The sequence below is a fragment of the Odontesthes bonariensis genome, chromosome 4, assembly GCF_027942865.1.
Source record: "Odontesthes bonariensis isolate fOdoBon6 chromosome 4, fOdoBon6.hap1, whole genome shotgun sequence".
Classification (NCBI taxonomy): domain Eukaryota; kingdom Metazoa; phylum Chordata; class Actinopteri; order Atheriniformes; family Atherinopsidae; genus Odontesthes; species Odontesthes bonariensis.
The window spans coordinates 13044756-13061272 of NC_134509.1; the positions used below are offsets into that span (position 1 = coordinate 13044756).

At 38.7% G+C, this 16517-nt stretch overlaps 1 protein-coding gene across 1 annotated transcript; it reads right to left on the reverse strand.

Moving 5' to 3' along the window:
• Positions 1-427: 427 nt before the first annotated feature.
• Positions 428-6839, reverse strand: LOC142379285 (arachidonate 12-lipoxygenase, 12R-type-like). Its single transcript, XM_075464418.1, has 14 exons — positions 6687-6839; positions 6265-6469; positions 6051-6132; positions 5709-5831; positions 5494-5597; positions 4289-4455; positions 3986-4129; positions 3139-3342; positions 2802-2888; positions 2535-2704; positions 1738-1859; positions 1489-1589; positions 846-1016; positions 428-607 (listed from the first exon to the last, which is right to left on the reverse strand). Exons 1-14 carry the CDS (start codon positions 6837-6839, stop codon positions 428-430), a joined length of 2013 nt encoding a protein of 670 aa, XP_075320533.1.
• Positions 6840-16517: the final 9678 nt, after the last annotated feature.

Below are 16517 nucleotides of genomic sequence, written 5' to 3' on the forward strand. Positions count from 1 at the left end.
TAAAATGCATATTTTTGGACTGTTGGAAAAAGCTGCTTTATTCAGAGAAACCCCACAAAGACAAGATAATAAACCCCACACAGAAAGGCCCCTGCTGAGAAAAATAAAAACAAAATCACAGAAATGACACAAAACTATTTAATCAAACATGTGAATTCTGACATAGTAAAACATATTTAACTGGGTGTGAGACCATAAAGTTATTTCAGGAAATGTTTACTGAAATTCCAAATCAAGAGAGAAGCAGAGTAATTTTCACATTTATGTTTTGTGCAAATTTGTTTCTTTCTGTGACCGTGGGAGCCACCTCTTACTGGAGACTAGAACATAGCTTTTAAGGCACAGATCACAAACAACTCGTGAACTACCTAATAGTGATCAACGATTAAACAAAAAAATCTGTTGTGGAGGTTCCAATCTTTAGTATTCATATAGCTACACTGTTTTCTACCTCCTCTGGATCCATGTATGTGTATGGCACTTCCAGATGTTTGTTTCTGGTTTTGATATTTGCACTTAACCCCTTAAGCTCTTTTTGGAAGTTCTTCATAACCCGAAGGGGACGCTCTTCACTGAAGTGGTCTTCGGGGTAATGGCCAAGAGGGACCTGATGAGATGGGTGACATGTTTATTTCTTTCTTTTTTGTCACAAACATTAAAATATTTACCAAACAGTTGATAATAAACTGTATCTAACAGGCTCTTTGCATTATAATGTAGAGCTGTTAAAGGTAAGCAGTATACTTTTAGCAGCTCAAAAAGCTTTTATCTTATTAGTTTTCTTGAAACAACTTGTACAGACAGTAAATGTTACAGTATAATTTGACTAAGTTTTGCACACTTACGAAGTCGCTGGACTGCTGGCTGAGCAGCCACATAGTGGCCATGCCCTGAACTGTTGTGTTGACATCTGGGAATGTGCTGAACATTGTGGCTTCAGTCGCTTTCCCCTTCACGGTTGGTGGGGGAAGTTGCAGAGAGATGGGGCTGTTTGGCATCCAGCCACCATAGTCATACTGCAGGAAATAAATAAGTAATATCATGTGTTATTGACCCGTTTTTGCTCTTAAATGTCCAAACAGTCGGCTATGTTTAACTTTAGTAGCCTCCTCTCAGTCACTTAAGTGGTTGACCTTAAAGATGGCAGAGTCACTCTCATGGTGAGACAGCCCTACTTTTTAGCTGAAATGTTGAAACAACTACTGGATGATTTGCTGTGAAATTTTGCACAATTAAAGATTCACAGAGGATGAAATCTGACAATAAACTTATTTCATGATGCACTGACTTTTCATCTTGCCTGCAAAACAAATGGAATCTCCACTTGACCTTAATCAACAATACAGTTTTATCGCTACTTGTAAACTGCTTGCATGTTGGCACAAAAAACTCACATCACAGAAAATATTATCCTCATTATAAATCAGCCCAGAATAAGAGTCTGGTATTGCATGTTTTTTTGTCTCATAAAAAAACATTTTTCTTTACCTGTCCAGAGTTCACTGCAGCATGCTGGGTTGAGCCAGTGAAGATCACCATGGTAACAAACTGTATGAGCTCAGCCACAGTGGTAAATCTCTGTGGAATTCCTGGAAATGAGAATGAATAAACTTTATCACTTAACGACATTCAAACAGCTCAACTGAAGTTTAAATAGTTTAAAAGTGTATTAATTTCTTAATACACTCACAAATTATCGTTACTATAACAAAGCTTAAGATTTTCTTAAAAACCCACCTGTGCATTCTTTGGAAAGAAATCCATGTTCAAAAATGTCCGAAATCCACTTCTGTAGTTCAGAGTCACGTTGGACTTCACGATCATTCTTGTAGTAGTAGCCGAGGATTCCCTTCACAAACCTTTGAGAGATCGGGAAACATTTTGAAAAATACATTTCACATTTGTGGTAGATGCCATTATTGTCTAACTAATAAGTAATGTGTTAAGAATTTTTCATATCACCAAATATTTTAAATATTTTACATTTTATTTTTGTTGAACGTTATAGAAAAGGAATGACAGTAAATAATACAGGGTAAGATGCAAAACAGATACTGGATTGAGTGTAATATACATTTATCAGGCTAGATTCCTGTAAATGCACAAATAATTAAATATGAACATAAACATAACAAGACAACAACATGAACTTAAGGTTTAATGATGTTCACTCAGGACTACTTCAGTCAGAGACAGAAATAACCATCTGCAATTACAATCATATTTTATAGTTGATCATGACTCTAAACTGTATTCAATATATTTACTGTAATTATATGCAATTATATGCCTGAGGAGTCAGATGCTCACAGTGTGTTGGGTCAGAATCAAATCGTTCTTGTATTCACTGTGGTGAGAGCACACTATTCTATATATTTTTTTCTTTTCTTTATTTATAGATAAAGGGTTAGTTATACATTTTATTACTAATCCCTGTGAATGTTTGGAAATTTAGCATGATAAAGTATCTATGATATGTCTTTGCTATCATACATGTCCTATATGCAACACAAAATGGGAGATGTCTGTGGTACCTGTGGATGATATCCCAAAGCCTGAGTCCATCATCCCTGTAGTAGAAGTTTGGCACGTCCTCCAGCCCACGGTCAGCAATGTCCTCAGGGATACAGAGGGACCTGTATGTCACTGAGGACAATGATCTCCTCAGAATGGTGACCATACCCTTTCCACCAGAGGCTGAAAACTAAAGAATAGTCACATTACAGTTAAAGACAAATACTTTCTATCATAATGAAAAAGCAAAAAACAATTTTGAGTATTGTCTAGTCAGTATCTCCTACCTGAGTGAAAACACCATCCTTTGATATTAGCAACCTTCGGGCCAAGAAGTTGATCTGCAAAGTGTAGCGAGTGTGAGGTATGAGAAGCTGAGGAAAAAGAGAACTCTGTTAGCAACACAGTGAGTTGTTATTCCATGTGCTCTGTGTTTTTACCCTGACTGAAGTCTGCATGCTTCTACACCATGCAGCAGTGTGAAATATTTGCTAATACTTGCATTCTGAGACATGATGGTTCATCATCTTCAGTTACATTACATTACGGTCATTTTGCAGACGCTTTTATCCAAAGCGACTTACAATAAGTGTCTTCCACATCGGTAGGAGAGCTATAAGTTACCTTGTAGAGAGGGTGCACCCTGGGCACGTTGCGCAGCAGTGAGACTGCAAAGACCTCAGCCAGCAGGTGAGTGCGCAGCAGGTGAGCATTGAGCTGATGTTCACTGAAATCTGCACTTCTCACAAAAATCTTTGCCAGCAGCCAGTCATACTCAGAATCCGTAGGGAAGAAGATCGGGTTGTCCCGTGCTGGTTTCTGCTTCAGCTGCAGGAGAAGGAGGGAAGATGTGGGTCATTCATACATACAGCATAGTCATCAAAAAGGATGAAGATTTCCCTGTGCTTGTTGTGTGTTTGCCTTTATTATTTTAAGCTTATGTTTGGTACTGTCTCCGTCCCTTCTAAGGAATTTCCACTGAGTCAGCTTCAGGACATCAGTCCTACTTCCTACACATATCATTGTGTGTGTGTGTGCGTGTGTAAAGCTACAGGTGTTTGACAATTGGAAAGAGGAAAGCAGAATGGCAGTTGCAGTGACACAACTTTACATGTTGCTTCATCTCAGTTTGTTCTCTGAGAGTGTAATTACACTATTGCCATTTATGTCTATTCTATGTCTGCAGAGAATGAATGATAATTTTTTGTTCTGATGGTAATGCCCTTTCAGACAAGTTTGTGTTGTTGTGCTTCATGAATTAAACTGACCTGTATCATGAACCTTTAATACTCATTGCATTTTATAACCCCCCATGGTAGCTTCTACCGGTTCCTACCAACGGTTAAGGCAACATTTGGCAGATGGATTTGCTGGGAAACTTAAATCTTATGGTCTATAAAATATTTCTCATAATGACAAATCTGAATTTCACTAAAGGCTTTACTTTACTGTATCTGAGTGTTAATCTCACCTGGATAGCAATTGGCATCAGCTTATCATCGGGAGTTTTTTGGAACAGGACGAGTGGAGCCATCAAGTACTGCTGCTTTCCATTGATGGTGTTTGCTTTCACTCCATCCATATGCTTGTAGTCACACAGGAATATGTTGCCTTTCTGTTTTAATTTCATGGAAAGTTAAGAAATGCTCTGTCTCACATATTTACCGTCTGGATTTTACAATGTGAACACATTCATTTAGCAAAGCGCACATCTAAAGTATCAACAAGATACAAAGAAAGTTCCAGTCCAATGCATTTCAGTATGAGGCATCACCTTCATTTCATCAGCCAAACTCCTCTGACCATGGAGGAAGACCATGCAATCAGTGACAGGAAAGTTACTGGGCAGGGTTGTACAACGTTGGATCAACATTGGATTGAGACCATTTAGAAACTGGTAGCCAAATAAATCGTCCTCCTTCCAATGTTCTTGGACATAGTCTGCAAAAGGAATAAGATGTCATTTTAGTTTGCATAAAGCAAAAACCTGCTCGAGCACTTTAGCTAAAACAGGATGTTAGAGAGTTTATACACATTTATCTGGATTACACTGGATTATTTACCTCTGTCACCAATTGAAAAAAAGAATAACCATTCATAAAAAGGGGTAATGTATGAAAACACATTACCCCCTTTTTTTGCAGCGGCAAACTTCTCAGCCAATGTACAAACATACAGAAACTGGCAGCTGCTGACTTCACCAAAAGGGCGCGGTTGACCACTTGCTCGACACCACCCGTCCAAACAGAGGACTGCCAGCAGTGCTGTTTCAGTAAGGGTCAGACTAGGGCCCCTGTGCTTAAGCCAGACCACCTTAACTTCGCTGCTCAATGGTCCAGTTTAGATCTGTTGTTCACCTAAGAGGTAATTAATCAGTAATTACATAGCTTATAAACAAAACAACGACAAAGGCGCATTAGTCCTATCTTGAACAGGCAGTGGGAAATGTACTGTGTAAACTGCTTACCAAAACACCCCAAAAGATTGTGGGCCTCATGCATGAATCATGCCTACACAAAAAATCTATACTTGTGCCTTTTCCTGCACATATACTGGTACTTGTAAAGGAAGGATGTGCAGTTAGTGTTCACACCTCACATATTCTCCAGACATGCTCGTTCTCGCAACAGTTTATATGAAATAAGGCAACAAAATCTTGTAAAAAAAAAAGACAATAACATAACATAACATGGTTTCTTTGTATACATTTCTTTTATAATTTTGTTTTTTGTGTTTAGTCTTTGTAACAGTATCTAATTGTTGCTGCACAGCTTTATAAATCTGGCAAAAAGAATGTTTAAGTACATTCCTTCCGCTTTCAATATTTCAATTCTATAATTCCCTTCCTGGCCCGTAAAACTCACCCCTTAATAACTTCTAACAAGTTATTCAGTGGTCTTCACCTCAATGGTTTTAATATACGGGCTGATCGGTTTGTACTTACATACAGTTAAATAAACTGCAGGAATTATAATGTACCTGATATGTCAGTCTGCTTGCAGCAAAACACCCGATCAATGTCATCAATATTGGTCCAACTCTTCTTACAATCAGCCAAACCCTTCAGCTTCAGCTCTGTCAGTCTGGAAAAATGAGAAAAAGAAAAACAGTGACTTTGATGTGACACAATAATATATAGGTAAGTAAAAAGATGAATAAGTAGAAAAATATAGGAGAGAATATAATGACTTCACCCTGTGGCTGCAGTGTAAAAAAACTCTGTGGTCTTGGTGAAGGAAAAACGGACCTCACAAGGCAGAAAAAGAGGGTCATCTACCTTCATGTAATGGGGTATTCCCTCCTCGTACACATCCCAGCTGCGAAGAGTAAAGAATGTATCTGCTGTTTAATTTTTGAGTTTGCAATCATAAATCACTTGAATTCTTAGACATATTTGAATGTGTTTCAAACAAATCCTGGCAGATTAAAAATGTCATGTGATAGTTTATTTACTCCAACCAGGGCTGAGGAGGTTTGTGTTCTTATTTGTCTCTGGGTGCATAACACTGACAAGTGTAAAAGCTCTGAGCTCTCACCGATAGTCTTCTTTACGCTCCTGAAGCTCTTGTTCTCGACTGTATCTGCCAAGATGATGGTCATCTTCAAAGACTCTCAGGGCTGAAAAAAAACGAACAACAAGGTTTTAAACTGTCAGTAAGTCAAGTGTGTTAAGATGAATTTATCTGATTTATAGAACCTGCTCTTTTTTTAATGTGTATACTTTTTTATGACAGAAACAGTTTCACAAACCTGTTCCCTCTCTGAAGCGGTACACCTCACTGTCAGTGATCCAGCGGTAGATGGGAAAGTTGTAGGTGTGTCCCTCAGGGGATTTCACTTCCACTTTGGCAGGAAACCAAGAGTCTTCTGGAAACAGCAGGAGAGGCTGTTTGTCCAGTTCAATCAGCACCAGTTTTCCAATGGAAGCGGGGCAGGACACAGTAAAAGATGTGACCTTAACACAGTGAAAGCATTGTTAGAAAACACTCCGAGACATCAAGTGTGCTTAAAAAGCGAGAGCTGAGCTGTGACAACTAAGATTTTCTTGGAGGTCATTTTTGCTCATTCTGCACATATCCTAAGCTAAACATGAGACTGAGATTGTTCATGTGAGGCAAAACTGAGGAAACATCTGAAACATTGAAAGATTGAGCTTGGTCTTCCAGACTTACAGCTCCTTTGACAAATGCTGCAGCCCCTTTCAAGCTTTTGAGCCGCTTGCGCACACTTTCCCCATCTGTGCCCACCAGCTTCATGAAGACATTGTTAAGAGTGGTGGAGGCGAGGCGTTTGGAGGTGAATACAGTCACTTTGTAATGCACCATTTTCACTCTTGAAAGTTAATCAATCCTGAAAAGGGGGGGGGGGGGGGGAGTAAAAATACACATTAACAGCACTGATTAGGCCACCAAGATGTTTAAAGCCACAGAATTTATGGTCTAACAATTACAAATTAAATGTCTCTCTTTCCACTCATCTGCTTCAGTCCAATCACAGCTCACTGAAATCCTTATAGCAAGCATCTCTCTTACCTCTGCTAATGACAGTAAGAAGTTCCTCTGAAGATCTTCAGGCTTGGTGCAACACCTCTGTTTCTGTCTCTTTAAATACACATGGTTTTGTGGGAGTATCCTTCCAGAACCAATGGACATCTACAATGATGATTTGTTGAAATGTATGAACCGGCAAAACATCCTCTCATCTCAGAAACATAGTTTTTTAAGAATTTTACACCAACTACACTAAAAAGGCAGTGAAACCACCCAGAGATGGATGTCAATACTGCATTATGTGTGACTGAGAAGTAGTGAAGCCATAAACTACCTCTGTTTGGAGAGGGGTTTTACTTGAGTACAAATTAAATACTGTGGGGGAGATAAAAGATATAGCAGAATGAAACAATGATGGAGCGACCATAAAATTAGGCCAGAGCAATTAGGAATTACAAAATCTACAGACACCAAAATCATGTTTTTACTTTTTTTCCATATAACCATATTGTCATGACAACGTACTTTTTGCCACTGCAGTTTCTAACTACATTTTGTACAAGGCACTGCAATCTAAAAACACTATAAACTACAGATTCAAAAGATAATATAAAATCCTCCCAATGCTTCTGATACACCGACTCGACATCATCATTTGCCACTTTTTTGTCAAACATACTGTTAGAGAGGACAGAATTTCCTTTCAGTGTGACATCTTGCTTGAGATCTGACTAGTGTTGTGTAATATGGATTCTTGTGTATTCTCCTTTGGTGAAATTAAGTGGAAATGTGATTGCACCTGATCTTATGCACCTAAAAGTAAGACAACATCACATACAACAGAAAGAAAGAAATTGACGAATGCATGGAGTTGGTTGAGTTTCAGTTGTTTTATGCTAAGAGTTCATTCGAATTGAACAGATTGAATTGAATGTTAAGATGAAACGAAAACATTTGCTTATATTTCTCTAATATTTGGGTACCATAATTACCTTTACGATCATGGTACAGTCAGAGGATAAGTTGCACAAAATGGAAAAAAAAACTAAAGCAAAATCAATGTAAACGTAATAATTATCCACCACTGTTCTGTTTTCTAAATGACTCATTACAAGTCCTAATTATAAACTGCGTAATGCGCATATTCAACATTTTATGTTTTACACATGGAGACCTTTTGCATTGTAAAATAAAGTCAAGGTGATTCAGCATGAACATAATTTTTTCATATGTTATTTTGCTAAACTAATAGCAGTTATGGTGGATATTTTCTTCTTATGTTATTATTCAATTTACATACTAAACATGTGTAGTTAAAAGTAAACTATTGTCTCTTGTTCCCTCTTGGTATGTGCTTGTTGACTGGGAGGTCAGCTTGACATGGGGCCTAAGTGTGCAGTGAAACCAATGCTTGGTATCCTATCTGCCTTATCATGTCTCTTCTCTTAGAGATAAATTAGAGAGCCAGGCTCAGAGAGGAACTCATAAAAAAAAAGGCATTTCTTTGAGGTGATAGCCTATTTCATTAGTGGACAAATATGTAATGAAAATGCTTGGAAACATCAAGATAAACAAGTTCCCACCTCTGTTTTTCTCTTCTGGAAGGTAGATGAGACAGAGAAACAGGAGGCGATATAATATTTTTCGCTTTTGGTTCTTGTCTAAATGTCTTCTGATAGCCTGAGTTTCATATGCACAGGATAAGGTTGCAATAAAAGATGCAGGTTTTTTTTTCTCCAAAATCTCTCCACAAAAGAAATTTCCACAATAGTACATGAAAGGTTTACCTTACTTTTTTCTCTGTTCGGTAATACAGATCTGTTGAGGCATTGAAGTCAGCTTGACTTCTGCGATCCTCTTCTAGAAGTGGCTAAATTGTTCTGATGTTATTCTTAGAAAGACCTTACTTTGAGTACTGCACTTTTACAAAGAGCACAATCTGATTACCGTACACCGAAAAAAGGTCATTTTCAGAGTAAGCAATTATCAAATTAAACAATGAGGATACCAACGGTATTCACATTACATAGACACTTTAATTGCAATATTACATCCTAGATCATGAAAATCTCCCGAAGTCTCAAAGCTTCTACGAACAAGACCTCTAACATAGTTTGATGAATGCTGGATTTTTTTTTAAGCTCCTGCCAGTTAAGCGCCTGCTATGAACTGACTCTGCAGAAGTGTCTGCTCAGCTGGAATTTGTAATTACCTTCATGTACTGTAGACAGAACAAGTATTAGCTCACATGTTCTTTGAAGTTTTTATATCAGAATATCTGTTGACGATAACAAATCTATCAGTTGGCTTGAAATGCATTTTTTGACAAATCGAAGCAGTTACTTAATAGTTTTCTGTCAATTGACTAATTAATACTTAATACCTAAGACATTCATAAATCTAACCACACATTGGCAGTTTATTGCACAGTCATGTAGATGTATAAACTGCTTCACTACTTTCAGAGGCGCACCTTGTCAACAGGCAAGGCAGGCAACTGCTTGGAGCCCCGAGCCACTCGGGGGCCCCCGAGAGCTGAGGTGCATTCAATCAAAGATTGTCTAGTTACTTTATAAACTGTCTCAAACAGTGGCGAACGTGGTGAACATGTTTTCTTTGAACAGTTAAATTTAAATGATTTAGTCAAAGATTGTCTAGTTAACATGCCATTCTATAATTCCATAATTGCATTGTTAACTTCGTCAAACTCACGTCAAGTTCCACTGTAGGCTATGTTCGCGGAGAACTAGCCCCTCAGAGTGTTTGCGATTGTTGGCAACGTTCGCCGGAAATTCAAGGCTAGTGGAAAATAAAAACCATACTTATGAAATCATTATCATGAACAGCTTTACTTGTCACAAAGAATCTTTAAATGAACACAATTATTATTGGATGGGCAGTTACACCCGGTAGATAAATAGCAACAGGCGAATATCAAGTGCCAACGTAGACAACGTATTCTTTTTTAGTTATTTATTTATTCTTTACATGTATATTTTAAAAATAACAATGTTTTTCATGTTTGGAACATGTTTGGAATAAAAAGAGGTTTTATTTCATACATTTTTCGTTGGTGTCAGATGTTTTGGTGACGAACACTGGTTGGTACGGCCCCCTAGGATTTTTTTGCTTGGGGCCCCCACGGACTCTAGAATCGCCACTGACTACTTTATGCACACAAATGATATTGCTACAGTAATCAGTAGCATATATATTATATTATTATATAAGTAATAATTACAGAACAGGTTATTCTTCAGGTCTCACCTCAGCAAACATGTGGAGGAGTGATGAGTCTATTACATCAGGTTTTTCTTCAACCCAAAGTGACAGCCGGTCAAATCCTACAATGTTCATGGGCTTTCTGCAAACATCGTCTCAATCACTTATGTGATTGACCACTCTTGGTGAGTCAGCCAAGCCTGTTCCAGGTAGAAATGTTTTAACTACTGGATGATTTCCACTGAAATTTTGTACAACTGTACACATCAAAATTTAAACTTTTACCCATTGTTATATAGTTATATAGATTTTGGTAGATCATCAACCGGCTAAAAGATGATGACATTGATGAGGATGTCCTCTCCTTTGAAGATAACTGTCGGATAAGGAATTTCCTCCGAAAACTCAAAGAAACTGGTCAGTAAGGTGTTATCTTAACTTATTCAATCAATTTTACGTCCCTTTTCAGTTCCTCAGAATTTTGAATAGATTACTAATTCAATGTGGCATGGTCTTCATCTGAGTCACTGATACGACAGTCTATGTGTGTGGGTGTGTTTAAAAGGAACGTCAGACATCCTGAAGAGTTTGCTCACATTCTGGACTGGCTGGGTTGTTTCCTCAAATCTGGATGTGGAAGCTATTGACTGTCCCCTACCACAGTCATCCACTTGTTTCAGTGAGATAAAACACTGGATGCTTGTTTAAGTTTAGCATATTTAGTCTAAAAATGATCATTAAATCCCAATGTTATATATTCACGTGTCAAAATTGTATTGTAGTTTTAAAGTGAAATATTTTGTGCCAATATGTAATTGGACTTCCAATTAATAAAACATTATATGACACAATTTCTGCTTTAATACCCTACCCTACCCTGAACAGATGACATTGTTTTAAGGTGATCAAAATCATTCACTTCTGTTGTTTGAATGCAATTCAAGGCCTTCAAAATAAAACTTGATCTACAACTTAAAGGTGCACCAGTGGCAAATTTGTTAGTCACTTTAAGTTTTAAATATGTCCAAATATGCCAATCAATTATCATGACACACATTCACATTGGAAAACAAGCCACGTGGATCTGGCAATGGTTCAAATTCCACCTGAGTTCATTTCTGTGGAACCACAATCTCTGGTACAGGCACTCCTACAAGGTGGCGAGCATATGGACTCTCCCAGTCAATGCAATATTCCATGTCTATCTAGACAAAGAATAATAAAGATAAATTCCACCCTTGTCATCGTGTTTTGAGACAAAATATTCTAGATATACTTCTTATGTTTTTTTTAAATTTCCCAAACAATAAGACGACTAAAGTCTGCGATTCCCCTATGGACAACATGTCAGGCCCAGAGAATGGAGGACGCAGATGCAGGAGGTTTAAATCCAAGACTTTTATTTTGAGGCAGCAGAGCGACCAGTCCCTCGTGAGAGAAGCTAAGGAAGGCTATGAAATATTATTCTAAGATTATATAAAAATGATCAAAACTCAAAATCACTCCACTAGTGGAGGAAAAACAAAAGACTATGAAACTTTGACAATTAACTGTAAGTCTCTCCTACTAAGGAGGAAAAGAAAAACCTCTCCTAAAAATTGGAGGAAATAAACTATGAACGTTTTTACCAAACAAAAGGACCACTCCACCCAGGAGGGAAAACAAAAGACTATAAGCAAACTTAACTATGTATTTCTTACAGGATCTATAATATAAAACTTATTCTGGGAAAAAGAAAATCACTCTCACGAGGATAATTACCACTGGGAACCAGGAACTCGGAAACAGGTTTGGAAGGTACGCGAGGATGATGCACTATACGGGGACAGATACAACACACTGGCACAAGACAGGGGGAGACGCAGACTCTTAAGCACACGGGGGTAATGGGAAACAGGTGGAATCACTCATACCACAATCAGACTGGAACACGAGAGGAAGGGCAAGTGACCTGGAACGAGAGGGAAGTTAGTCTTTCAAAATAAAACAGGAAATGACGAGACAGGACAAAAACCCAACTTAACCTCACCACGGTGTGACACAACAATTCGCCAACTGTAAAGGCACTTGCTAAATGTAGTATTATTGGATTAACAGCAGCAGTTACTTTTTCAGGGTTTTTTGCCCCCGAGTACGAGTAATTTGATTTTGAGTATCTGCCGATACCGAGTCCCGATCCGGTAATTCTACAGTACATAAAAAAAATTAAGAATGGCAACGAAAAAGATCCAGGATGTCCCTGATTTTTTTATTTCAATCACTTATTTTATCATTTAACACTTATAAACAGAGCACTTCCGTGAGGTAGTGCTCTTGAAATCCCAAGTTTGCATATCTCACAGTTTACAATTGCAACGTTTTTGTCATCCACTTTAAAATACCTCCACACCGCGGACATTCGCTCCCCCAGCTTCAAGCTGCTGCCGTGTTCTGCTTCGCTTTACGGCACGCAGCAAAGGGACGTCATGCCGCATACGTTGTTTCTATTTGTCGTTGAGAACATAGACATAACAATTGGGGGAGTTAGGCTAGGCGTCCACTATTCCGGCACGTCAACGTAACTCGCCGGATTGGATGCCTAGTTGTCGCCGTGTTGCTACTACAGTGGGTGTGTGGGGCGTGTATGGCTCTGGGGGAAAGTAAATAACTTGTGATTTTAACCAACCGAAGTTTCTCCCTCTAAAAATTTGAGTTTTGGAGGGAAATTAATGTGTATAAATCGTCAGCAATGGAACATTATTTCATATTGTACCATGGATCCGGATCTGCGAGCGAGGAGAGCTGCTGTGCTGCTGCTGCTGCGACACAGGAGATCACATGATCTACTGTCATTGGATAACGCACTCCGTCTGCCGTGGCAAATTTGCATAAAGTCCGGCCGAGCCCAACTTTTTGACGTGCCGCAGGTCCGCCGCTCGCCATGCCGGAATCCCAGCATGCTTTGCGAGCACGGCGACAACGATCGGCCGGATTTCATTGAAAATGAATTGAATGCGTTGGATACGGCTTGACGTGCCGGAATAGTGGACGCCTACCGTTATGTGTTAAGTTTAAGAAGGCGCTGACAACGACTGTATGCTAATTCTGTGCTTTTATTATTCGCAGCTTCAGGTGACTCTCAGAACACACATTACACTTACTGCTGATGTCATGCCGTAATGACTCTAACCTGGCGCACAGTCATACACCACATTATGATTATTGTAGTTGGGGATATACAACTTCCTCAGTCGAAATAAATGTAATGTGGAGGCATTGGAGACCCATCCAAGATGGCGGCCGCGCTGATGCTTCAGCTCTAATAGGCAGCGTCAGTCTATGAGGCGTCTACGTATATTATGTCTATGGTTGAAAGGTCTGACTCTGTACCACCACATAACAGTAAATACTAAGTTGTTATTTTTTCCCCATTTGTTTTGAAATATTTAGAGTAGGCCTTGAAAGGGTTATGGAACAACTATGAAACGACGGGCAAGAGTGAACGAGCAGCAACCCCTCTGTGAAATAAGTTTCATTCATTGTCTATATCGCCTGATATGCATCATAAACACTGACGAATCTTCACCTGCAACACCAGCGACGTCTTTCATCACTCGTTACACTGTAACAGACTGCAGACCGCAAGCGCAGTGTGTGGGAGCGGAGCGGATACAACATAGTTGCTATTCAGCAATGGGGGCTGATCGCAAGCGCATTCATACAAGGAGAGTGAAAGCAGAGCGGATCAAATAGTCTTTGGTTAGGAGAATACCATGATATAAAATTATAGTTTTTAGGAAAGCAGAGTAGTCTGTTACATCTTTCTCTACTTTTTTAAAGTGGTGGGGACAAATCTGCTCGTCAGACAAAGTGCCGGGGACGCGTCCCCACCGTCCCCGGCGCAAATGACGCGCCTGATCACAACAATTAAATTAGACATTTTTAAATCCAGGTTAAAAACATTTCTTTTCTCATGTGTCTATGCATGAAATCTGCACGATATCTTTTAATTTATCTGGACTGTTGCTTGTTTTTAAATTCATTTTAATTATTTTATTTGTTTCTCTTTAGATTATTTTATGTATTTTTAATGCTACTTACACTCCCTGCTGCAATGCTTTTATTTTATGTAAAGCACTTTGAATTGTTTTGTACATGAAATGTGCTATACAAATAAATTTGACTTTGACCTTTCAAATAATGCACGTTCTCCTGGAATGGCCAGTCCATCAAAGGGCCACACAGAGACAAACGAGCACACACGCCCACACTCACTCCTCGGGACAATTTAGAGACACTAATTAACCTGACGTGCATGTTTTTGGACTGTGGGGGGAAGCCGGAGAGAACCCGTCGTGCCAACCAAAACGGAGACAGAAGAATGTAAAAAGAAAGACAAGGAAATGAGAAGGCTTGGGGGAAAATAAAAGCATTGGTAAGAAAATGCAAGGGGGAAATAAAAGGGACATAAATCTATGAATAAAAGAAAAATGTGGGAAAAAAAGAACAGTCACATTAAAATAAAATATGTGTTGGAAATACACCAAGAAAGAAAATGTGCAGGAAAAATATAATAGTGATAAATACAGGCTTAAAAGATAAAGACAGAAAACCGAAATCCTGAAATGGGTCAGTTAAACTATAAAACATGTGGTAAAGTAAATAAATGGGCTTTTTTAAAAAGGGGCATATTTATAGGTGTCGCATATTATGTCATATCTCATAATATAATTGGTGCATTTTTAGCATTTTGATTTATTTATTGAGCCATATATCTGCTTTTATTTTGTATTCAGCCCCTTCGTAAATATGTTATCTAACAAAATTACATTCTGATGTAGTAAAACATATTTTACTATGGATAAGACTATAAAGTCCATAAAAAAATATTAATTGAAATCCCAAATCAAGAGTGGGACTCGCCCCCTCCTGGTCATGAGAGTATAGATTTAAGGCACTTTAGTCTTAACCTTTCTTTTAAGACCACTAAATACAATACAAACATCTTCCATAAGTTGTCACAAAAAAGAAGCTGATTATAATTCTAGGTGCGGCTGTAGCTTAGGAGGTCGCCCGTCAATTAAAAGATTGTGGTAGATAATGTCTTATCTAACAGTATGTATAACAGGATTTTTATTGCTGATGTACATTGGTTCTGGAAGGATACTCCCACAAAACCATGTGTATTTAAAGAGACAGAGACAGAGGTGTTGCACCAAGCCTGAAGATATCCAGAGGAACTTCTTGGTCTCATTAGCAGAGGTAAGAGAGATGCTTGTTATAAGGATTTCAATGAGCTGCGTTTGGACTGAAGCAGAGGATTGGAAAGAGACATTTAATTTCTCATTGTCAGAACAGAAATTCTGTGGCTTTAAACATCTTGGTTCATTTACTGATGACTGGCCTAATCAGTGCTGTTAATGTGTATTTTTACCCCCCCCCATCAGGATTGATCAACTTTCGAGAACATGGTGGATTACGAAGTGACTGTATTCACTGGAAATCGCCTCTATTCCTTTACCTATGACTATGTCTACATTAAGTTGGTGGGCACAGATGGAGAAAGTGAGCACATGTGCTTCAATACAAGCAAAGCATTCATCAGTGGAGCTGTAAATCTGGAAGATCAAGCTCAGTCTTTAAATGTTACGAATGTTTCCTCAGTCTTGCACACTCACAAGCTCAGTCTCATGTTTAGCAACAGGATATGTGCAGCATGAGCAAAAATGACCCAAAAAGAAACCTCCAAGAAAATCATATTTGCTTCAGTGTGATCACATTGCACATACATTTCATGTTCTCCACTGTTCTTGCAGTCATCATATGCTGATTTCTAAGCTGTCACAGCTCAGCTCTCGCTTTTTAAATACACTTGATGTCTCGGAGTGTTTTCTAACAATGCTTTCACTTTGTTTAGGTCTCATATTTTACTGTGTCCTGCCCCGCTTCCATTGGAAAACTGGTGCTGATTGAACTGGACAAACAGCCTCTCACGCTGTTTCCACAAGACTCTTGGTTTCCCGACAAAGTGGAAGTGAAATCCCCTGAGGGACACACCTACAACTTTCCCATCTACCGCTGGATCACTGACAGTGAGGTGCACCGCTTCAGAGAGGGAACAGGTTTGTGAAACTGTGTCTGTCATAAAAAAGTATACACATTAAAAAAAGAGCAGGTTCTATAAATCAGATAAATTCATCTTAACACACTTGACTTACTGACAGTTTTAAAACCTTGTTGTTCTTTTTTTTCAGCCCTGAGAGTCTTTGAAGATGACCATCATCTTGGCAGATACAGTCGAGAACAAGAGCT

Coding starts and splice junctions, on each gene's coding strand:
- LOC142379285 (XM_075464418.1), bottom strand. CDS start 6,839: ATGGTGCATTACAAAGTGACTGTATTCACCTCCAAACGCCTCGCCTCC. Junction 2,889..3,138: donor GGGTGCACCCTCTCTACAAG/GTAACTTATAGC, acceptor CTTTTTCCTCAG/CTTCTCATACCTCACACTCG. Junction 2,705..2,801: donor AGGATGGTGTTTTCACTCAG/GTAGGAGATACT, acceptor ACTATTCTTTAG/TTTTCAGCCTCTGGTGGAAA.